Here is a 21,491-nt window from a genome sequence, read left to right on the forward strand (position 1 = left end):
CCCTAGTTAATGGCCAGTTTTTAATGTTCTCCAAAACAGCATACCCCATCCAACAACCTACATATGTAATTTTGTCAATTAAGAACACGTAAATGTCTTTAAGAAATCGAAAGAAAAAAACGAAATGAAACGAAGAAAACAAAAACCGAAGAGCAAAGAAGTGAATACTAGCATTTTACGATTAATAATTTTAATGACAATTTAAAACAATAATTAACGTATGTATTATGATTAGCGAACAAAAAGCACATGTGTGACAATTCAGTTGTACTTTATGTTACGATTACTACAATACTTTATTTATTAATCTTATCGTTAGTAACTAATTTTTAACCCGAACACACACACATATGCGATACTTTATAATTTCCTCATTTTAAGCAAAATTCAATTAACAATAAAAACGAAACTAATAATTAAGGACGTTTGACTTGACATGTTCCAAACTTAAGAGGACTTCTTTTCTGCTTTTTCCAGCTTCAAGGCCCGCTTAGCCATAATCCAAAAGTAAAGACTTGGACATAAATGGCGAAGGTAATATGCAATCTTAGCTTGAGCGTCGCTGACAATTATATCGGGTTCTTTACGGAGAATGCATTGTAGAATGCGTTCTGCTAGTTTCTCGGGGGACATGCCCTTAGCCGTGGTTTCGTCCATTTCTAGAGGGGAACGTATGTATAATAGAGTTAGTTTTAGTGTTCATTTATTTCGGAAAAAAACAGGGAAGATCTGGCACTTTACTTACTTCCATAGCTGCTTCCCGATCCTGTTAAAGCGTTTAGAGAGAGTTGAGTACGTATATACCCTGGACTAACACAGGACACGTTTATGTTTTTGTTGGCTACTTCAGCTCGCAGAGAATCGGCAAAGGCCTGCATGGCATGCTTCGAGGCGGAATAGGCGGCCCTCTGGGGAATGGCGAATTTTCCCTGAACTGAGCTAATGAAGCAGATGTGACCACTACCACGTTTAACCATTGAAGGAAGTAGAGCTAGGAAACAAAAACATATTTAGTCGACTTCTGTGAAAATTAAAGCATTTCTCACCTTTAGTTAGGGCAACACCTCCGAAATAGTTGACCACCATCACCTTAAGATCCACATCCACTGCTGTGGATGCCACATCCGCTCGTACACTGATCCCTCCATTGTTAATCAGAATGTCCACTTGATTATAAACGGCCAATACACGGGTGACAAATTCTGGAATGGAATTCAATTCAGCCAGATCAAGAGCCAACACAGTAGGTGGATAGGCGGGATCCTGGAAGGATTAGGGATTTTTTTAATTTAAATGATCATCTTTAATTTGATTGGAAAAAGGAAGTTGATGGCCGACGTATGCGATAATGGATACAAAATTCAGGTAAATTAAAAAAACAAATATTCTAGACTTTACCACATCCAGTGCGAGGAGATCCTTCTTAACCCGCTCCAATTCCTGAGTTCTGCGAGCCGCCAAAATCACCTTACATCCAGCCCGGTAGAAGACGTGGGCCAGGGATTCACCCAATCCCGAACTTGCACCCGTTATAAGCACCACCTTTAAATGGTTTACATAATTAACCGGCTAATCAGTAATTAATGTTTTCTCATTACCTTGCCGGGCAACTGATTACGGTATTTTTGGGCCCGGAATCGCTGCCATATGTTCACGAGAGCCAATGGAAGGGCCACAGGCATTAGGATCGTCCCCAGCACCCAGTAAAGGACGTTCCAGTCGCTGTTGGGAACACATTTTTCCAGGTCCTGCTCTTTCATATTTTTAATCAACCGATTTAAACCTTTGAACTCTTTTCCAAATGCAAAATGATTAGCAACGAAAACAAAACTGCAACTGCCATTCACTGGAAAGAGAAGACATTTAAGCTCATATAAGATACAAATATATTAACTCGATTTACACATTTTTTTAACTTAACTTGAACTATTGTTAAACAAAAAATTATCGAAAAAATAACTTTACCTATTGAAGCTTTTTTTTTAAATAAATATTTGTAGTCTATTAATTATAGCATTTATGTATGTTCGTTACAGTTTCATTGATTTCTAGCTATCTAATAATTACTGTACCGTACAGATGTGCTTGCCGTTCACTGCGAATGGTAACTGGAAACAGCTGATTATTGTTACGTTATTTAGTTGCAAAGGCACCTAGTGCAAATAAATTTTATGAAAATTAAGCAAATGCTGCGATGAATAGCCTCCTGCGACATGGACATCGCCTGGGCTGCTGCCTGCCGGCTGTCCAGCAGCAAATCCACACCACCGCTGTACACAGGACTTTCTGGGAGCGCGAAAAGAAGTCGGGCTACAAGACCAAACTGCCGGAGCCCTCAAAAAAACAGCTTATCATTGACGGGTTGAGAGATCTGAAAGAGGAGATGAAACTCTGGCGCAAGGAAGTCAGGGAGCAGCTGAAGAGTGACCCCATCCTGGTCTTTCGCCCGGGAGAAACGGATGTGGTCTTTGATTTCAAAGCGCCGGATGTGCTGGACAAGTGGACGGTGACATCAGATGCTGATCACGGCGAGGGCAAAAGCACTGCTACCTTGGAGCTCAGTTCAGCCGGAGCGGGACTCTTCCACGGAGACGTCAACTCGGATCACACAAAGGATGGCATCATTAAGAGAACTGGATATGCAAATATACGTACCAAGAGAGTGCGGGTGGGTTATCTATGGATATGTCTCTAAAGAGGACTACCTACTAACACTCTACATTTATCCGTTCAACCTAGAAATCCTTCAAGCGGGAGTCAACCTACGACTGGACGCAGTATAACATGCTGATCATGAAAGTCCGAGGCGATGGACGCAGCTACCTGATCAATTTGCACACCGAGGGCTACTTTGATCTGATGTGGAATGACATTTACCACTATGTTTTGTATACGCGCGGTGGTCCCCACTGGCAGATAGCCAAGATTCCCTTCTCCAAGTTCTTTCTCTCCTCGAAGGGACGGGTTCAGGATCGCCAGGGAGCCATACCGCTAAATAGGGTGACCCACTTTGGATTCTCTGTGGCCGCGAAGAAGGGTATGGATGGTCCGTTCGGCCTAGAAATAGATTATGTGGGTCTGGAGTACGATCCTAGTCATCGCGAAGAGTTCGCCTACGAGATGTACCAAACACCAAAATACATTGTGGCCACGTAACGTAACGCTTACGTTACGACAGTGTTATTTAATTGTAGAATACGAACGAAGAACAGTAAAGCTTGGTTAACAAAATAACAAACTTGTTGGTGTGATTTTCATTCGTCTTTGATCTACGGAGAACTTTACAACTTTACTTTTATAATATATGACTAGTTTAATTGCTGAAATATTATTATGCATTTTTTTTCATCAACCTAATATTAGAGTTTATTAAGATCGTAAGCTAAGTTTTTTTTGTATAGTCAGTCCCCACTGTGTACTCAGCTGATTCCTCGCTCTTCTACTCTCTTTCATCTCTCCCTATCTTGTTTTGCAGTAACTTTTTCTTTGCAATCAGCTGTTTAAATGTTTACATTCACATCGTCGAATCTTCAGGGTCATTTTAGCGTTGAAATTGCAGTTTTCGTTCCTTTTCCAAAGCTTATTTAGCCTCTCCACGACTGCCAATTAGCGCTTTCTGTATTTTGTGTGAATGCGCGGTTAGTGTTTTCCGCTCAGTCTGCTCCGAAACTTCGACCGATAAAAACTGCCGGAAAACTTCCGCTTCAATTTTTAAGTTTCATCGCGGGAGATATTGTCAACTGGTGCTCCACTATCATTATCAGACATTAGATAAAATCATGGTAAGTGGTTTTCTAAGAAGACAAATAAAAAAACTGTGCCAGCCAGAAAACGTTTGAAAAAATATAGACAAAAGCTAGAAAAACGTGACCATGTGGCAGTTCAGTCACCGAGACCTTGAACACACGTTGTTCATTCTAATCCTGGCTGTAACCACAACAAACTAAATCGATACTAGTCGGCGGTCTTTACGCACTTTACCGGTTTGCTCGATCTATTTAATTTATGCGCCAAAAATAGAAAATAAATGATACGCAATGAGACCAAACCAGTTGGCCACCATCGAATCGAAAGTGTTGGGTGCAAGAAACCAGTTCTTGTTACCATTCCTGTTATCGCGACTCTGTCTCCACCTTATTTTTTACCTGTTGTCTGAGTTTTACCTTCAGTTTTACCTCCATCGGCGTCATTTGCTGACGTGTGTAGTCAGTCCACTGCAAAAATGGTGCAATTTACGGTAGTCCCAATCTCTAAAACTTAGCCTATAGAAAGCATCCCCAATCTGTAAAATAACTTAGAAAAATTAAGTATTTTTGACTGATCTTATTTCTATAAATATTTGATTCCATTATTACATCACAATCTGTCTTTTAATATTCAGAAAAGTCAGTGAATACTTTTTAATTGTTATACGTTAAAATATTTAATTACAGTACTTAAAAATCATTTAAGCAAGGATAAGATTTTAAAACAAAATGATGATTTGAATCATGGAAAATTATAGTGCTCCTATTACGATTTATAAAATATATTTTTCTATAATCTATAATCTCTAATAGGAGGAGACGTATCTGTACGATCCCAGTCTGCTGATAAAGCTGGACTTCCATCGCAGTCCCGCCAAGTTCAAGCCCTTCATATCAGCGGCTAGTCCCGGCGAGCCGTGGATGAAAGTGCGTCCTCTCAAGGACACCGACTACGATCGTGGGTTCCTGCAGCTGCTTTCCCAACTTACTCACGTTGGCAATGTAAATCGCACGCAGTTTTTAAGTAAGCCTATAATCACAACTTATTTGATCTAATTTTTCATTGACTAAATTCCTTTTTAGCCCGCTTCTCGCAGATGAAAGCTAGTGGGGATTATTTTGTCACTGTTATTGAGGACACTCGCAAGAATGAAATTATTGGAGCTGCATCCTTGGTTATTGAGCGCAAGTTCATCCACAATTGTGCTGTGGTAAGTTTAAAAAATATAAGATGTCATCTTACCCATAAAATGAATATTTAAATTTGTTTTTTTTCTTTAGCGTGGTCGTCTGGAGGATGTGGTGGTTAATGATACCTATCGCGGCAAGCAACTGGGCAAACTGTAAGCGTAACGTGAATGTACCTCTTTCCGATAAAAAAAACTAATCCAATTAAATATTCTATAGAATTGTTGTCACTGTATCGCTGTTGGCCGAGGAACTGGGCTGCTACAAAATGTCGCTGGATTGCAAGGACAAGTTGATCAAGTTTTACGAGTCGCTTGGCTATGTGGCCATCCCCGGAAACTCCAACTCCATGACGATTCGTTATGATGAGGGTCCAACGCTGAAGCGGAATGCTACCTCTGCTGGCTCCAGTGGAACAGTGGGCGACTCCTGCCAAACTGTGAGCCTCGATTTTGCCTCTTGACAATTAGCCGCCAACGCTGCTCCAAAGTCCAAGCTTTGAGTGGGTGCACAACCCAACTCAAAGTTACAACTGCGCGAAGCGCAATGAAAAAAAACAGAAAATTGGATTCCAAAAAACATTACAATGCTTTGCATTGCCAAAATACCATTGCGCTGAGTGCATTATGGATTTTTGGACAGCGCTGGCAGGCGGTGATGTCCTTGTGGGACCGTGATTTCCACCCACCCGCGAGGACATACAATTAGTTATTTAGTCAACCGCAACAAATGTTGCTCTCTGTTTTTAATCCCTACAGAACTTTCAATTTTATAATTTTTTCTCCCCTTTCTGCTACTGAATGTGCGGCTCTACTCTCAACTCAAAGGTAGTTGTAATATTACCTTTTAAAAGCACCTTCATTAAGTAGCCTTAAGTTTCATAAACTCAAATAAATACACTATATATAAAACTAATCAACAATTGCGATAAGACTCAGCAGAATCTCACAGAAAACACTAAAGACTTTTTAAAAACATCGATTAAATAAAATGATAAATTTAAAAATTTACACATTGGATTTATTTTTTTTATGTTGTTAAAAAAATATTTTGAAATTTTATCAACTGACAACATTTTTATTTAGCATTATTATTTACAAATATTTTAGTATTAGGAGATATTATTAACTGCTATTGAAAAATAGTGATGATCCTAGTCTGTTTATTTGTTTTGGCTAAATTTTAACTATTAATTAAATATATCATAATGAATTTATTCCACAAACTGTAAACTTACGAATTAGAATAGTGTGCAGCTCAAAATATCGAGTTACATGTATGCATACGAAAGTTTCTTTAGTGTTTCTTGCAAGGTACTTATTGAATCGAAGTCTTCTCTATTTACATGGGACTTAAATCGGGGGCAGAAGCTGGGTAAACCCAGCCTCCTCCGCGTCTCATGAGTACGAACACAGGTGTCCGCACTTGGGGCACTTTGAGTGCTTGGCAAAGTACTTTTGAAGATGCTCGATGTGGCCGCCATGGGAGCATCCTTGGCACCAGGCGTAAAGGCCCCGGACGATCAGACCGCAGACGCAGCACTTGGCGGACTGCATGGACTTGCACTTGTCGCAGTACCATCCTACTTTCCCGCCCATAGGGCGACCGCATTCTCCGCAGTTCGTGTGCATGGACGTCGAGTGCTGGTTAAGCTGCTGCACCGATCGCAGCCATGATCGGTTGATCACCTCGCAAGCCTCGTTCCATAACTCATAGCGATGCAGCTGGTCTACATAGGTATAGAACCAGTGCTCCTGGGAAGGAAACACCGAATGATTACTATTAATTGGTGCAAAGATAGGTATATTTACTCACCACCAAAGTATCGTCAATGGGCAGTAGTTTACGGGCTTCTCCCAACGCTATAAGGACTGTGAGAGCTGTTTGAACATCACCAACATCGTTCATCAGCATTAGGGCATCAGAAACAAATTTATGTGGCTCCCACATGGGGATGGGCGGAACATGACTTACTTTCAGTACAGTAGGAACATGTGGTGGCTATAATAACAATAAAAAAATATAATAAGCCATATAAAATTCGTTACATCTAAGTTACCGGCGACTTCTCGTGATCGGATGCCTTGAGATCCAGTTGAGGACGAGCTGCCTGAACATCGTGATGCAGGGCAGGAAATGCCAAAGCCTTGGCGCATTCTGTGGGTCCTACATAAATAAATCCATTGCGCAAAAGCTCAAAGTTGTCAAAGGTAATCTCGCTTATGATCTGCGTCTCGGAGAGAATCACTGAGCTCGTGGGCGGATGCTCCACACCGCTGCCACCAAGCGGATCATCGTCGTCATTCGCTACGTCAACCTCATTGGCCGTCTCCGGCGTGTTCCCATTGAGATCCTGGCCCAGTTCACTCCGCTGCTGGGGCCAATCGCTGGCTACTTGGGTGGAACGGCGGGAGTTCATCGGATTCTTTTGGTTGGAGAAGGAGGACCGGTGCTCGAAAGGAGGCTCAAAGTGATTGCTGCCGTAGAAGAGTTTGATAAAGTTCCACAGCGTGGTCGCCTGTAAAAACATGTTAGTAACTATTCGGCTATGAGGTTAGGTTCAATTTTTACATTATGTTTTCCGTATTTCTTGGACACCTCTGCGTTGTGCTCGCAAAGCTCTGCGAGCTTCTTGCCACTAATAATCAGTTCCTTAGCACAGCCAATAAAACTCTCATGTTCTTGGGTAGGTCTCGAAACGGATTCACTTAGGGGATAGCCAGAAAACTGCAAACATTTAAGTGGTTAAGATATGTCCTTATGTTCTTACTTACCTACTCACCGTATCATTTAAAATGAATTTGTACATCTTGGAATGGTCCAAATGAAACTGAACAATACCAGCTACATTCGTTTTTCGGCGACTTCTAAAATAAATATCATTAATAACTAGCAATTAATACAATTAAGTAAACTTACATAAAGCTGGAGGACTTGGTGTTAGAAGCACCACTGGTCTTTGGAGCATATTCCTTGATCTTGTAGGCAAAGGAAATGTCGCCAAATCTCCCCAAACTGGCTCCCTGGGCATTAGCCTTCATCGCCGGTCTTGTGGCATCTTTAAAAGCATGCTTATATATGGTGGAGTCCTTGCTGATGGAGAGCAGACAGTGGGAATCGCTGCCCTGCCACGCAATTCCAGTAGTCACATTGGTGTGCTCGTTGAAGGAGGCAAAGGGGATGTACGGTCTCCGGATGTCCCAAACATGCACGCTGTAGTCCACCACTAGTGCGCAGCTGGCAATGTGATAACTGGGGGGATTGGGCTGAGTTAATATATATAAAGGTTTGAAAGATATCTCAAACCCACGTTCTTTCCGGCCGCCACTTCACTCGTCCCACCACTGCTATCGTATGGATGGTGTGCTCCAATCCAGGCCTGCCGTCCATGTTCCACACCTTTATCTGCTTGTCCCGACTGCCGGTGGCCAGCCAATTCCGCGTGGGATGCCAATCGCAGGTGTAGACCGGTCCGTAGTGCGCCGTGAATTGCACCATGCACTTGTCCCACTTCCTCATGTCCCACAGTTGGACGGTTCCATTCTCGGAGACAGCGGAGAATATGTTCTGTGTGTGCGGACTGAACTTGACATCCCTCACCGACTCCGAATTGCAGAAATATGTGTTTACGGACTTATCTGATCGGATGTCGAAGCATTTAATTGTGCCATCCTGAGATCCAGAGATTAGGATGTTGGGTTCGCTGCTATGGAAGGTTACAGTGTGGGCAGTACGTTCATGTTCATTATAGACAAGGAGCTGTTTCTGCCGACCGAACTTGGAGAGATCCCACACGGAAACTACGCCATTGGTGGCCGCTGTGGCCAGAAGATTGCTATCCAATGTGGACCAGGCCACATCGTTAGCGGAATAGCTAAGATTCTGGTTCTTCCCGCGCATATTACACGATTCCGTAAAGCCATTGCTGTTGATGGCATACACTTTAAGCACTGTTGGCGAGAATATCAGATGTATTAATAGAAAAACCTTGAACGCTTTTAATCTTACAGCTCCTTCCAGCCAAAGCGATCTGGTTGTTATCCTTGTTTAAGGCCAAGGCATTCGCATGTCCTTCCACGCAAATCCGCAGCGAGATTGTGGAGGTGTCCTTGTCCTCCAAGGAATCAGGCATCCTGCAGCAGTTGCAATTGGGCCCTCGGAAAACAAAACAGTGATTTGATAACGCAAGACGCTATCGCCTTTTTTTCTGTTGGTTCAGTATGACCGTTTCTATATTGGCAAAACGATGCGGTAAATGTTCTGAAACACGCAACGAAAAGAGATTTCAAAGAGAAATTCTAATTGATTATTGAGATTTTATTGAGACAAATTAAAAAAAACATACAATTCAATTTTTTTCTTGTTATAATGTATTAAAATTATTTTAATAGTAGAACTTCTTTTTATTAATTTTAAAATAATTTCAAACAAATAACAATAGTCCAGAAAAATCGATAGAAAATAGGTTTTTTAGTTGGAGCTTTTTTCCAAAATATACTTGGAACACCCCATTAGGAACTGCTAAATAATGCGCTGCATTTCCAGAGCGCTCTTACCGGCAGAGTGGCAACGCCAGCCTTGCGCCCTTGCTGTTTACAAAAATCACGGTCGACTTTTACGGAAATTGCAATTATTAGCGCAACAAGTTGCCGTGTAAAAGCAGGCGATTGGAGCCAGGTTATCCTTCCCCAAAATGCCGGACATCAAGATAACGCCGCTGGGCGCCGGCCAGGATGTGGGCCGCAGCTGCTTGCTGCTTTCGATGGGCGGCAAGAACATAATGCTCGACTGCGGGATGCATATGGGCTATAACGATGAGCGACGATTCCCGGATTTTTCCTATATAGTGCCGGAGGGACCGATCACCAGCCACATCGACTGCGTGATCATCTCCCACTTCCACCTAGGTGAGACTTTTAGTTCCGGCCACTCCTTATCTGGGCAACACCGGGTCTAATCGTTTCTTTATCAATCCAGATCACTGTGGTGCTTTGCCCTACATGTCCGAAATTGTGGGCTACACCGGACCCATCTACATGACGCACCCAACCAAGGCCATTGCACCCATTCTCCTTGAAGACATGCGCAAGGTGGCCGTGGAGCGCAAGGGCGAGTCGAACTTCTTCACCACCCAGATGATCAAGGACTGCATGAAAAAGGTGATACCAGTCACGCTCCACCAGAGCATGATGGTGGACACGGATCTGGAGATAAAAGCCTACTACGCGGGTCATGTCTTAGGTGCCGCCATGTTTTGGATCAAGGTGGGCTCCCAGAGCGTTGTCTACACGGGGGATTACAATATGACCCCGGATAGGCATCTCGGCGCCGCGTGGATAGACAAGTGTCGGCCGGATTTGCTTATCTCCGAGAGCACCTACGCAACCACAATAAGGGATTCAAAGCGCTGTCGCGAAAGGGACTTTCTCAAGAAAGTGCACGAGTGCGTGGCGAAGGGTGGCAAGGTTCTGATCCCCGTTTTCGCATTAGGTCGCGCACAGGAATTGTGCATTCTGCTGGAAACCTACTGGGAGCGCATGAACCTGAAGTACCCCATCTACTTTGCCCTGGGTCTCACAGAAAAGGCCAACACCTATTACAAAATGTTTATCACCTGGACGAACCAAAAGATCCGAAAGACCTTTGTCCATCGGAACATGTTTGATTTTAAGCACATCAAGCCATTTGACAAGGCCTATATTGATAATCCTGGAGCAATGGTGGTGTTTGCCACGCCGGGAATGCTGCACGCGGGTCTCTCCCTGCAGATTTTCAAGAAGTGGGCGCCCAACGAGAATAACATGGTGATTATGCCCGGCTATTGTGTGCAGGGAACCGTGGGCAACAAGATCCTTGGAGGCGCCAAGAAGGTAGAGTTCGAGAACCGCCAGGTTGTGGAAGTCAAAATGGCCGTGGAGTACATGAGTTTTTCGGCCCATGCCGATGCCAAAGGTAGCTAGAAACTAACATGTTTGATATGACAATTATAACCTTATTCTCTTTGCAGGCATTATGCAGCTAATCCAGAACTGTGAGCCAAAGAACGTAATGCTCGTCCATGGTGAAGCAGAAAAGATGAAGTTCCTGCGATCGAAGATCAAAGACGAGTTTAACCTGGAAACCTACATGCCGGCCAATGGCGAGACCTGTGTAATTTCCACGCCCGTCAAAATACCCGTAGATGCTTCTGTTTCGCTGTTAAAAGCCGAGGCCCGATCATATAACGCTCAACCGCCAGATCCCAAGCGACGGCGGCTCATCCACGGCGTCCTTGTGATGAAGGACAATCGAATAATGCTGCAAAACCTGACCGATGCCCTAAAGGAGATCGGCATTAACCGGCATGTGATGCGATTCACTTCCAAGGTCAAGATGGACGATCCTGGACCCATGATCCGAACTAGTGAAAGGCTCAAAACTCTTCTCGAAGAAAAGCTGGCCGGTTGGACAGTGACGATGCAGGAAAATGGCTCCATAGCCATTGAATCCGTTGAGGTGAAGGTGGAGGAGGACGAGAAAGACCCGAAGCAGAAGACAATTTTGATATCCTGGACCAACCAGGACGAGGACATTGGAGCCTATATACTGAATGTGCTCCAGAATATGTGCTAAGCAAAGAGCGAAGCATCCCAATGAAATCCCATGCCTTAATTCCATAGATAAGCACAAAGTGTAGTTGTCATTTTCTAAAATTGAAATGTGGGTTGAAATATACGTAAATAATCCAATAAGGCTGCGGGTTTTACATTCACTGGCTTTTTTATGACATCGTTTGTCTACTTAAAAATTTTTAAAAATGTTTGCTAATAATTAATTTGTCTTTAGAGGGAATTGAGAAAGCATTGTAGTTTTAAATTGATCATAAAATGATAAAATAAATTTTATAAAAGCCAAAACAGACCTTTAAAATTCCTCTCTAAATTCCTTGCATCCCACATCACAAAGTTAAAGAGTCCAAGAGGTTAGAGATATTTTCGTTCGTTCCACGCTATTTATTCTGGGAGTTTTTTCTGAAAGTGTAACATTACTAGGGTTCCAGGCGTCGCTCCTGGTGCCTGGCACCATATGCAATTAGCTTTATGTATCGTTGGAGCCTTTTGAACACAGAAACTTCGCTTATGTCAGGGCGGCGGCACCGGAGATGATTTCAATCAGCTCGCGAGTGATGACCGCCTGTCGGGTGCGGTTGAAGGTGAGGGTCAGTTTGTCGATCATCTCACCGGCGTTCTTGGAAGCGTTGTCCATGGCAGTCATGCGGGAGGACTGCTCCGAGCAGGCGCCCTCCTTCATGGTGTAGAAGATGAGTGAGGCCAGCGAGAACTCCAGGTAGCTCTTGACAACATCGCTATCGAGCGAATCGTAGACGGCCAGCTTCTCGGACTTCTCCACGGTGGCTCCACTGTAGATGGGAAGGGTGGAGCACTGGTAGGACACCACGGACTTAAACCGGTTGTAGACGATCTTGCCCTCGGTGTAATCGTAACCGGCCTGCAACACCTCGTTGGCAATCTTCGAGGCGTCCAAGAAAGTGGGCGGCAGACGGCCCACCTCATTGGCCACCATCAGGATGTTCTTGCCGTACAGACGGGAAAGAATAGCGCGCGACTTGTCGCCAACGCAGAAAACCTTGGTGTTTGCCTCGTCCTGGGCCAGTTCTCCACGAATGAGACGAGCCACACCAGTGTGGACGGCTCCGCAAAGACCACGATCGGAAGTCACCGCGATGAGCAGCTTCTTGGGCTCCGCCTTCTCGTCCGCCTGGATCTCCGTCTTCTCGAAGAACTGCTGGGCACCAACGCCGTAGGGACGCGCCGCTTTTAAGTCTCGCTCCGCACGAGCGTACTTTGCAGCGGACACCATCTTCATCGATTGCGTAATTTTCTGAATGTTCTTCACGGACTTCAGGCGCATCGAAATCATCTTCAGGGTGGCCATGCCACGCTGCTGCTGGGCCAGCACGGTGGCCTCCATTGCCAAGGGCAGCAAGAGCTGGGTGCGTTGCATCATTGTCCTGTGAGCTGTCGAAGATTCCCTGCCACAAAAATTAACTCAATTTCAACTCGGCAAAATGGTCGGAGAAAATTCACCTGCGTTAAGTTGGCTGCGCCACAACGAGTGTTATAACACCGAGGGTAGTTGCCACCCCGTTGAAGGTGGTAGTTATTCGTAGTGAATGGCAATCAGACGCGTAGAAAATGGGGTTCACTTTTAATTAATTATACTTTTTAATACTTTTTAAAGTATTAATAAATTTTATACTAATTGTTGTCAGATGAAATACATATTTTATAAAATAACAACAATAAGTAATTACTTGAAATCTACGTACAGCTTACGTACACATAGCAAGAAAATGTGCAAGGATAAGTTAGATAATCATAAATATTAAATATTTATTATAATATTTATTATAATATTTTAATATTTATTATAATATTTTAATATTTATTAAATTTCAATTTAAACAGTAAAAATGAGGTTATTAATTTCTATTGAAAATAAGGCCTTTTGAATAATAACATACATAATTTTAAAAAAATTTCTCGAACTTTTAAGATTGTAATGCCTGTTTTATACTGAGGAGGGTATTATAGCTTATATAGGTTCTGGTTGCGCTTGGACAATAAACTTACCCTTTAAAAACTTTAAATCCTATTAAGGGGCCACAAAACCAAAAATATGGAATGAATTATTTGAGCAAGTAAGTAAATAAATGTTATTATGTTTAATTAACTAATAACAAAGATAAAGCCAATAATTGTTAAAAATTGGTTGTGCAAAGATGTCAAATTGTTTTCTAGCCTCGTACAGAGTTGCCCTCCTATCCTCTGTTGCAGTCAGCTGCTCACGCACGCCATCCCTTGGTCCGTCACTAACGCCTCACGCAAAAAAAGCTGACGTACTCGGGAAAAAGATTAGGATAATTCGACGGAGACGAGTGCCCGATCCGATCAATTGACTTCCCCGCCCCCGCAATAAAGCCACATATATCAGATCGTCCTAGCCAGGATTCCCAGGATCCCAGGGATGAGAGCTCTCAGGACGAAAAACAGCGGATAAGTTAGCCAGCGGTGTGTGTGTGTGTGTGCAAAGCTGGAAAATTGTTGCTGCGCAGCGGAGAACTTATAGGACATATAGCAGCAGAATTGGCATGACGAAGATTAAGATAAAGCTAAAGACAGAGGCATAAGTCATAAGGCTAAACCAAAAATCGGAGGCTCCACAACCGAATTCAGTGCCTTTGCAGCAGCAACAAGGTGTGTGCGAGTGTGCGTGTGTTTTGCCTGCGCAGTGTGTTGTTGTTGCAGTTGCAATCACCAGCAGCAGTTGTTGTTGTTGTTGCGTCGTGACACAACAGTAACAAAATATTGAGCCGCCGAGCAAAACACATGATGTGGTCGTTCTTCTCGCGCGACTCCTCGAAAGACTTTCCCTACGACATTGGCGAACCCGTGGGCGGTTTTGATCAGTACTCCATATGGACACTGCACAAGGCCAAACGCAAGAGCACGCTGGAGGAGGTGTCCGTGTTTGTCTATGACATTCGCAGCGGATCCGACACCAAATGCGAACTAGCCAAGGCATCGCTAAAGAGGTTAAAGACATTGCGTCACCCCAGCATCCTGCAGTACCTGGACTCCCTGGAAACGGACAAGATGCTGTACGTGGCCACCGAGGCGGTGGATCCGCTGGGCAGCTATTTCGCCAAGTTGGGCAGCGACAATGTGCAGAAGGGTCTCTACCTGGCCTGGGGCATCTTCCAGATCACAGTAAGTTTAGGATATATCTATATATTTACTACTTTAATGAAACTGTAATTTCTTTCAGCGCGCCTTGTCCTTCCTCAACAACGATGGCAATCTGCGACACAACAATGTCTCAGCCTGGTCGGTATTCGTAAATGCCTCTGGCGAGTGGAAGCTGGGCAGCCTGGAGTATGTTTCAGCGGCTGATGGCAATCCCATGCCGCCCGCCAAGATACCAGTGACCCTGGAGGTTTATGATTCCCCAGAGAAAAATGATCAGACCAAGCTCAAGGCGGCCACTAAATGGTACACATACCATTTACCCTTTTACTGTTTTAATCTTAAAGTCTACTTTATCTACTAGTTCCGTGGACATGTGGGGCCTGGGCTGTCTAGTTTGGGAGGCCTTCAATGGCGTTCTCAAGCAACGTTCTAACCTCAAGGACATTGAACACATACCTAAATCCTTGCAATCACTATACTGTGAATTAGTGGGAGCCTCGCCTTCGAATCGCCCTAACCCGGCCGACATAATCACACGTTGCCGCAAGCCTGGAGGCTTTTTTAAGAACGATTTGGTGGACACTTTGCTCTTCCTGGAGGAAATCCAAATCAAGGATAAGGCAGAGAAGAATCGCTTCTTCAGTGGACTCACCACGCATCTGGATAACTTTCCTGACAATGTGTGCAGGCACAAGATACTTCCACAACTGATAACAGCCTACGAGTATGGAGATGCGGGATCGGCAGTGCTGGCACCCATGTTTAAGGTTGTACATTGAATTTATACCCCTTATCTGGCTTGAGTTCATACAGAATTAAATTCTTGCAGCTGGGCAAACTGCTGGACGAAGTGGAATACCAAAAACGCATTGTGCCCTGTGTGGTCAAGTTGTTTGCTTCCACGGATCGTGTGACGCGGTCGCGCCTGCTGCAGCAATTGGATCTGTTCGTCGCGCATTTGCAGCCACAGGTGGTCAACGATCAGATTTTCCCACAGGTGGCTCACGGTTTCCTAGATACCAATGCCACCATACGCGAGCAGACGGTCAAATCGATAATCCATTTGGCGCCTAAGCTCAACTACAACAATTTAAATGTGGAGGTGCTGCGTCACTTTGCCAGGCTGCAGGCGCGGGATGACCAAGGCGGTATTCGCACTAATACGACGGTGTGTCTGGGCAAGATTGCGCCGCACTTGCATCCGCAGGTGCGTCAACGCGTGCTGGTTTCCGCCTTTATTCGCGCCATGCGGGATCCTTTTCCACCGGCCCGAGTCGCCGGAGTTCTGGCGCTGGCCGCAACCCAGCAGTACTTTTTGCTCAGCGAAGTGGCCAACCGAGTGCTGCCGTCTCTGTGTTCTCTCAGCGTCGATCCGGAGAAGACGGTTCGTGATCCGGCGTTTAAAACCATCCGCGGCTTCCTCGGCAAGCTGGAGAAGGTCTCCGAAGATCCCAGTTTGCGAGAGACGATGGGTAAGTCCAATATATCCGATTAATCATTAAAACAATCGTTATTTAAAACAATGAGGCTACTAATTGAGTTCAGGCATAATAAAATCCAGTTTTCCCCGTTAATATTTTTTATATAATTGTAATTAATGTTCGGAGTTAAACATCGAATTAATTGCAGTTCTCGCAAAGTGTAATAACATAAAAAATATAAATAATTTTTTAATTTAATATATGTAAATGGGGTACTAAATGTTGTATTTTTAAATACAGCAAATACAAATATAGCATTTAAAATGGTTCGATTAGCAGTTTAGATGTTCGTAATGGATTCGATTAGGTAAAATACACATTATCAACGGTAAATTGGAAAAACCAAAGTCTCCGGCTTTAATAGTAGATACAAACTTTATATTTAGTGTACTCATTTTTTTATTACATTCTCTTGCAGAGGCGGATGTGCACACGGCTACGCCCTCAATTGGAAATGCGGCGGCCACCTGGGCGGGATGGGCGGTGACGGCCGTTACAGCCAAGTTCTATCGCAGCCAAAGTGATTCGTCTCGACCAAGACCGCCTTTAACTGGACGCAATCTGTCCAAGCCAGCGTCGCTTGGTGAGTATTTGCCTCGCCTTTGCAATTTTCACAATGCAATTAACCTGGCTTACTTTTGCTGTGTAGAGCAACCATCGAGCAGCAGTTTATCGACCACCACAAGCAGTGTTACCTCAATGACGTCGCTAGAGCATGAAAGCAATGATACCTCTGCCTCGGCCTCTGATTATGGCAACAACGATTGGGACAACGAAAACTGGGGCGAAATGGATGTAAGTACTATTTTAATGCCATTTGAATTCCACTTACTATTCTTATTTCATTTCAGACCTCTCAGGATCCCAGCAGTCCGCTAGCAGCCAGCTCCAATAATGGCGCCTTGATGGCAGCCAATGTCTTAAGTGAAGTACGCGATGGCTGGGACAACGAGGAGTGGGGAAGTCTTGAAGAGGATCCGGTAAGATATGACCTCTTCATAGCATATTCTTCTTGCTAATTGACCTTAACTTTAATAAGTGCGAGGAGGAAGAGCAGGCGGAGCAGGAGCAACAGCAACAGCAGCTGGCAAGACAATCTATATCATCCACCACGTCATCCAGTCAGCAGCACCAGCGCCCGCTGCTGCCGCATCAGCAACAGCATCCCCATCAGCAGAAGCTCCAGCAGCACGAACTAAATGATCTGATCGAGCCGCTGGCCAAGCTCAACTCACATGTCACCTCGCCGTCAAAGCAATCAATGCTGCGGCCAAAGGAGCTGCCCAATCTATCCAGTAGCAATACGTCGCCCACGTCGGCCACTGCCAATTGCAATAACATTAGCCCGCCTTCGTCGCATTTGAATAATTCGACGCATAATGCCAATTGGAATAGCGATTCGTGGGCCGACGGGGAATTTGAGCCACTGGACGAATCGGGATTTGGTAAGTTCAGGATGCTCTTTTATAAGCTTTCTGTATAATAAAAATAATATTTAAGTCAGTAGTTTAGTGAGAAGTACTCTTTGTTTCAAAGTTTTTGAACTTAAACTATAAAAAACTATTTTTTAATTTTAGGAAATGCCAAACTGGATGAGGCGCGTCGCAAGCGGGAGGAGAAGAAGCTGCAGCGACAGCGGGAACTGGAGGCGCGACGGGCCCAGCGGGCGAGCGGTCCCATGAAGCTGGGCGCCAAAAAGCTTTAAAAGTAATCAGCGGATAACAGCATCGAGTGTTATTTGGCTGTTATTTCCATCGTACATCTAAGCCCAAAGTGTATTTTGTATATTTCTGTGCGTGTGTGTCTTTGTCCGGCTCCCAATAGTCCCGCTCTGGGTGTGCTTTTTTGTTGATTTTTGGGTACCAGTTTGCATTAAATGCAATCTCAGTGTCTCGACACTCCATTTTGATTCCGTAACATAGCCGTATTGTACTTATAATGCTGGCACGATATTAGCTAATATATTCAGCGTCTCTAACGAAATTTCAAATGTAAAGCACTGTAATTAAAACCTGTAATTTATATTTATAAAAACCAAAAACGAATGAAGCAAATGACAAACCAACCAAACAGTAGTTAGTAAATTACTTCAAATTTATACTTTTATTAATCGAATCTAGTAAGAGTACCGATGCTAGGATATCCTGCATGTCTGACTAACTAAATGGATCCTTGAGCGTGAGTGTCACCGCAAGGTTGCTGCAAGTGTTAGAATGGGGGATAATCGATATCAGTGAGCGGAAATAAGGTGTTTTCCCATCCTACTATCTATGAGTGAATGGATGTGTGTGAGTGTGTGATTTCAAAATTCATTTTAGTCCCCCTTTCCAAAGATAAAAACTTGATGGATTCCATACTTGATTTTCTAGAAGCGCTGAAGGGGAAAATAAATATTTAAAAAAATCTAAACGTATTTTTGCGAATGGAGCGTAACCAAAATTGTGAATTTTAATACATAAATAAAAAATATTTTTATATAGTTCATAATAAACGAAAACGAATTATATAGAACCAACAAATAGAAACAACAGAAATCAAGAACAGCAAGCAATTATAGAAGGAAACAATTTTAAAGCTTTTCAGCGATACATTTAATTGTAGTAGAATTGCACTTGTTATATAGATGTCCTAGGTTGCCATAAATAGAAACGATCAGGAATGCGTTTTCCTCTCGGTTTATTTACCATATTCCGTTAAACATTTTTCGAATTTTACCCAATTAAGAACAGCACCAAGCGCAAGGCCATTTTTTGCATGTCAAACTAGTAGCGTTACCTAAGCGTAAACATACAACTTTTGAATGTCCTGTACATACATATAGATACAGATATACATATACCTAACATATATGCCGATTTTTTCCAATACCTCAATATCAGTGTACAATTTTTCCATAATATATTTTTGAAATACAAACGAAACTAATAACCCGAAACGAAGGAAATACGAAAAAGAAAAATGTTGACTTTTTGAAATCTCATTGTTGTCGCCGCGTCTGTTTGCATTTGGAGCAAACAAACACCACATATGTATATTTGTAATTAATGCAACTCGATTCCAATCCAAGTCAGCCCGATATCCCCGCCTTCCCCTCTCCACATTTATTGGCATTAATTTCCTTTCAACAAATGCTCTCTGCAAACTTAACATTAGCGTAAAGAACTATTTAAAACAAAACATTGAAAATAAACAAATTGAAGCAACATGGAAAATTTATTGTTTAGACAAATTTTTAAGACTGCAAAAATAAAAAACAAAATTAATTGAAAGTGGTAATGGTAAATTACAACAAAACTAAATTATTTAGTACTAATCATCAGTAAAATAAATTTTGAAATAATAACAAATAACGACGACTGTTATCTGTTCGGGAAGTCTTAATCGATCAACCTGTGGGTAAGTAAATTAAAAAGTAAACTGTTTGAGGGGCCACTAAAGAAATCTCATCTATTAAAATTGTTTAATGGATATTCCAGCATGCTTTTGTCCACATCTGGTCGACTGGATATATTTAGTTGGTTAATGGCATCTGTTTTGGCAAATGTTTCTGATGGCCATTCGATAATTACAACGACACAAACCCAAGCCTTTGTTTATTTGGCTCTGTTGCAATTTGTGCAGCTGTTTTTGTCCGTTTTGCGAGAATAGTTAAGATGGGTAGATGCAGATAGCAGGAAAAACCCAACAGAGCTCGCGATACAAAAAGAGAATATTTATATTAAAATATTAATTGCATCGCTTTTAAGTTCACTTATTTTGATATGCTTAAAAAAAAATGCTCGAAGGAAATCATTTTTATGTATCGCTGTTATTATGAAGTAATATCAGAAACTTACATCTTGTGTTGCATTTGTTTTAATTCATTCTCGAAAATTAACTTTATTTTTGGCATTCAAATTTTAAGAACAATACTTTTATTTTGATAAAAAACACATTTGTTGACATCTTACTTTCGTATTTATTAGCTTTCTTTGGTTTTTAATCGACCTTGGAATATTATAGCTATGCCTTGCATGATTTTATAGCATACTTATTTGAGCCAAAAAACACTACTCCCACTTCGCTAATTAAAATGAGTCAATCTGGGCAAATTAGTGCTCCTTGGTAATCCCCCAATGTCATGTCACGTTTTGCGAGCTATTTTTAAGACCTGCGACCGCACAACTTTGTTTTTCTCACGCGCCCGTTTCGCAGCTAATTTGTTGCAACTTGCACTTGGCTTCCAACACAAGGGCGTTGCCAAAGGGGGTTCGTACATTTTTTTTAAAATCTTTCTGGCATACATTTTCTAATAAGTTTATGAAATTGGTTTGGTATTTTATTAAAGAAGGAGAGCCTAATAGACACCCCATAAATCGTATCATTCCTTCAAAATTCTTAAGTTTTTATTTATAAAAGGCTTGTAAATCAAATTATATTGTACGAGATAATTTGATTTAATTTTAAAACAATATTCTTCTTGTTTTAATAATAAAAAATGACTAACTCAAAAAACTGAAACAAAGCGAAAGAATTGTTTGTTTTTTATTTATTTTTCAGTACATTTTTGGGTTAGTGGTTAATGTTAATTTAAAAATATTATTTTAAGTATTTCTTTTATATATTTTACTAAATACATTTTTTTATAATGGTTTGTTTAGAAGCTATTTATTATAATTTGAATCGCAGTTGTAATTTAATAATGAGCTGGGGGTTTGGATATTTTACAGTATATTCAGGAAGTTAAAAAATTATTTTTTTTTAGAAATTATTAATTAAAAGTATGGTGAAGTATTTTTATTAGTTCCCCTTTTGGCACACCCTTATTGCAACCTTTGCTGAGGCCCAGTTGTCCGCCCCCGAATGCGGCAGCTGCCAAATATGTTGACGGAGTTGCCCTTGCCGTGAGTAATTGCCTCGCCCAGTGCCACAAATGCTACAAATGCGGTGCTCTGGATAGTAGTGCCTAAAATAAGATACGCCAAGTGGGGTGTTTGAGGAAAAAAAACCGGAGGCGACTAAAGACGCGGATCGCTATTAATAGGCACTGAAGTCAGATGATGGAGACCCTGGCGATAGAGCTGCACTGGCATTACTCATACGCCCTGCCTGCCGCCTCTCGCGTGTCTAATTGCGCTGAAATTGAAGCGAACGGGCCGCGATTACCGCCGCTGCACGGGTGTGGGTAATTAAATAGTTGTCGTGATAAAGTTGAGCAAATATTGAGATCATTATGGTAATTCAGGCTGCCCTGCAACCATCCCAGCATTCAGCATCTTTGGCATTCATTTTGCGCTCATTAAACTTGAAGCATGCCGTTCTATTTGTTCTTTATTTTTGCAGCCTGC

General features: G+C 42.5%; 7 protein-coding genes across 9 annotated transcripts; 4 read left to right on the forward strand and 3 right to left on the reverse strand.

The window, feature by feature from the left end:
* Positions 1–173: 173 nt before the first annotated feature.
* LOC108051456 (dehydrogenase/reductase SDR family protein 7-like) lies at positions 174–1,846 on the reverse strand. Its single transcript, XM_017133574.1, has 5 exons — positions 1,599–1,846; positions 1,399–1,542; positions 1,047–1,263; positions 746–991; positions 174–659 (listed from the first exon to the last, which is right to left on the reverse strand). Exons 1-5 carry the CDS (start codon positions 1,758–1,760, stop codon positions 448–450), a joined length of 981 nt encoding a protein of 326 aa, XP_016989063.1. The 5' UTR covers positions 1,761–1,846; the 3' UTR covers positions 174–447.
* Positions 1,847–2,095: 249 nt separating this feature from the next.
* Positions 2,096–3,238, forward strand: LOC108051457 (complex I intermediate-associated protein 30, mitochondrial). The gene is made up of 2 exons (XM_017133575.2): positions 2,096–2,668; positions 2,740–3,238. Exons 1-2 carry the CDS (start codon positions 2,195–2,197, stop codon positions 3,154–3,156), a joined length of 891 nt encoding a protein of 296 aa, XP_016989064.1. The 5' UTR covers positions 2,096–2,194; the 3' UTR covers positions 3,157–3,238.
* A 282-nt stretch (positions 3,239–3,520) lies between these two features.
* LOC108051458 (probable glucosamine 6-phosphate N-acetyltransferase) lies at positions 3,521–5,944 on the forward strand. 2 transcript variants are annotated; one of them, XM_017133578.2, is made up of 5 exons: positions 3,521–3,782; positions 4,560–4,770; positions 4,830–4,957; positions 5,028–5,089; positions 5,154–5,944. In XM_017133578.2, exons 1-5 carry the CDS (start codon positions 3,780–3,782, stop codon positions 5,395–5,397), a joined length of 648 nt encoding a protein of 215 aa, XP_016989067.1. In that variant the 5' UTR covers positions 3,521–3,779; the 3' UTR covers positions 5,398–5,944. The 2 variants fall into 2 exon arrangements, with proteins under 2 accessions (XP_016989067.1, XP_016989066.1); XM_017133577.2 differs by lacking the exon at positions 3,521–3,782 and adding an exon at positions 4,135–4,237.
* A 55-nt stretch (positions 5,945–5,999) lies between these two features.
* On the reverse strand, positions 6,000–9,153 carry LOC108051472 (GATOR complex protein WDR24). 2 transcript variants are annotated; one of them, XM_017133596.2, is made up of 8 exons: positions 8,943–9,153; positions 8,245–8,884; positions 7,854–8,186; positions 7,717–7,798; positions 7,506–7,661; positions 6,994–7,452; positions 6,750–6,935; positions 6,000–6,688 (listed from the first exon to the last, which is right to left on the reverse strand). In XM_017133596.2, the coding sequence occupies exons 1-8, from the start codon at positions 9,064–9,066 to the stop codon at positions 6,332–6,334; spliced, it is 2,337 nt and encodes a 778-aa protein (XP_016989085.1). In that variant the 5' UTR covers positions 9,067–9,153; the 3' UTR covers positions 6,000–6,331. The 2 variants fall into 2 exon arrangements, with proteins under 2 accessions (XP_016989085.1, XP_016989084.1); XM_017133595.2 differs by having other exon boundaries at positions 6,001–6,688; positions 7,717–7,801.
* Positions 9,154–9,496: 343 nt separating this feature from the next.
* LOC108051463 (integrator complex subunit 11) lies at positions 9,497–11,665 on the forward strand. Its single transcript, XM_017133585.2, has 3 exons — positions 9,497–9,841; positions 9,912–10,886; positions 10,942–11,665. Exons 1-3 carry the CDS (start codon positions 9,628–9,630, stop codon positions 11,544–11,546), a joined length of 1,794 nt encoding a protein of 597 aa, XP_016989074.1. The 5' UTR covers positions 9,497–9,627; the 3' UTR covers positions 11,547–11,665.
* Positions 11,666–11,896: 231 nt separating this feature from the next.
* LOC108051464 (ATP synthase subunit gamma, mitochondrial) lies at positions 11,897–13,109 on the reverse strand. The gene is made up of 2 exons (XM_017133586.1): positions 13,022–13,109; positions 11,897–12,966 (listed from the first exon to the last, which is right to left on the reverse strand). The coding sequence occupies exon 2, from the start codon at positions 12,939–12,941 to the stop codon at positions 12,051–12,053; it is 891 nt and encodes a 296-aa protein (XP_016989075.1). The 5' UTR covers positions 12,942–12,966; positions 13,022–13,109; the 3' UTR covers positions 11,897–12,050.
* A 678-nt stretch (positions 13,110–13,787) lies between these two features.
* Positions 13,788–19,376, forward strand: LOC108051461 (N-terminal kinase-like protein). The gene is made up of 9 exons (XM_017133584.2): positions 13,788–14,704; positions 14,763–14,986; positions 15,045–15,450; positions 15,513–16,155; positions 16,583–16,747; positions 16,814–16,959; positions 17,016–17,144; positions 17,204–17,609; positions 17,742–19,376. Exons 1-9 carry the CDS (start codon positions 14,324–14,326, stop codon positions 17,867–17,869), a joined length of 2,628 nt encoding a protein of 875 aa, XP_016989073.1. The 5' UTR covers positions 13,788–14,323; the 3' UTR covers positions 17,870–19,376.
* Positions 19,377–21,491: the final 2,115 nt, after the last annotated feature.

Source organism: Drosophila rhopaloa, unplaced genomic scaffold (genome assembly GCF_018152115.1).
Source record: "Drosophila rhopaloa isolate 14029-0021.01 unplaced genomic scaffold, ASM1815211v1 contig_178, whole genome shotgun sequence".
Lineage (NCBI taxonomy): Eukaryota > Metazoa > Arthropoda > Insecta > Diptera > Drosophilidae > Drosophila > Drosophila rhopaloa.

What these genes read in the sequence shown, in the direction of transcription:
- LOC108051456 (XM_017133574.1), bottom strand. Translation starts at nt 1,760, where the DNA reads ATGAAAGAGCAGGACCTGGAAAAATGTGTTCCCAACAGCGACTGGAAC. An exon ending in GTAATCAGTTGCCCGGCAAG is followed by an intron (nt 1,543 to 1,598) that starts GTAATGAGAAAA and finishes AACCATTTAAAG; the next exon opens with GTGGTGCTTATAACGGGTGC. An exon ending in AGGTGTTGCCCTAACTAAAG is followed by an intron (nt 992 to 1,046) that starts GTGAGAAATGCT and finishes TTTGTTTCCTAG; the next exon opens with CTCTACTTCCTTCAATGGTT.
- LOC108051457 (XM_017133575.2), top strand. Translation starts at nt 2,195, where the DNA reads ATGAATAGCCTCCTGCGACATGGACATCGCCTGGGCTGCTGCCTGCCG. An exon ending in TACGTACCAAGAGAGTGCGG is followed by an intron (nt 2,669 to 2,739) that starts GTGGGTTATCTA and finishes CGTTCAACCTAG; the next exon opens with AAATCCTTCAAGCGGGAGTC.
- LOC108051458 (XM_017133577.2), top strand. An exon ending in TCATCCACAATTGTGCTGTG is followed by an intron (nt 4,958 to 5,027) that starts GTAAGTTTAAAA and finishes TTTTTTCTTTAG; the next exon opens with CGTGGTCGTCTGGAGGATGT. An exon ending in GGCAAGCAACTGGGCAAACT is followed by an intron (nt 5,090 to 5,153) that starts GTAAGCGTAACG and finishes AATATTCTATAG; the next exon opens with AATTGTTGTCACTGTATCGC.
- LOC108051472 (XM_017133595.2), bottom strand. Translation starts at nt 9,066, where the DNA reads ATGCCTGATTCCTTGGAGGACAAGGACACCTCCACAATCTCGCTGCGG. An exon ending in AGAAATACGGAAAACATAAT is followed by an intron (nt 7,453 to 7,505) that starts GTAAAAATTGAA and finishes ATGTTTTTACAG; the next exon opens with GCGACCACGCTGTGGAACTT. An exon ending in CCATTGACGATACTTTGGTG is followed by an intron (nt 6,689 to 6,749) that starts GTGAGTAAATAT and finishes TTTCCTTCCCAG; the next exon opens with GAGCACTGGTTCTATACCTA.
- LOC108051463 (XM_017133585.2), top strand. Translation starts at nt 9,628, where the DNA reads ATGCCGGACATCAAGATAACGCCGCTGGGCGCCGGCCAGGATGTGGGC. An exon ending in CATCTCCCACTTCCACCTAG is followed by an intron (nt 9,842 to 9,911) that starts GTGAGACTTTTA and finishes TTATCAATCCAG; the next exon opens with ATCACTGTGGTGCTTTGCCC. An exon ending in GGCCCATGCCGATGCCAAAG is followed by an intron (nt 10,887 to 10,941) that starts GTAGCTAGAAAC and finishes TTCTCTTTGCAG; the next exon opens with GCATTATGCAGCTAATCCAG.
- LOC108051464 (XM_017133586.1), bottom strand. Translation starts at nt 12,941, where the DNA reads ATGATGCAACGCACCCAGCTCTTGCTGCCCTTGGCAATGGAGGCCACC.
- LOC108051461 (XM_017133584.2), top strand. Translation starts at nt 14,324, where the DNA reads ATGATGTGGTCGTTCTTCTCGCGCGACTCCTCGAAAGACTTTCCCTAC. An exon ending in CTCAAGGCGGCCACTAAATG is followed by an intron (nt 14,987 to 15,044) that starts GTACACATACCA and finishes TTTATCTACTAG; the next exon opens with TTCCGTGGACATGTGGGGCC. An exon ending in GTCCAAGCCAGCGTCGCTTG is followed by an intron (nt 16,748 to 16,813) that starts GTGAGTATTTGC and finishes TTTGCTGTGTAG; the next exon opens with AGCAACCATCGAGCAGCAGT.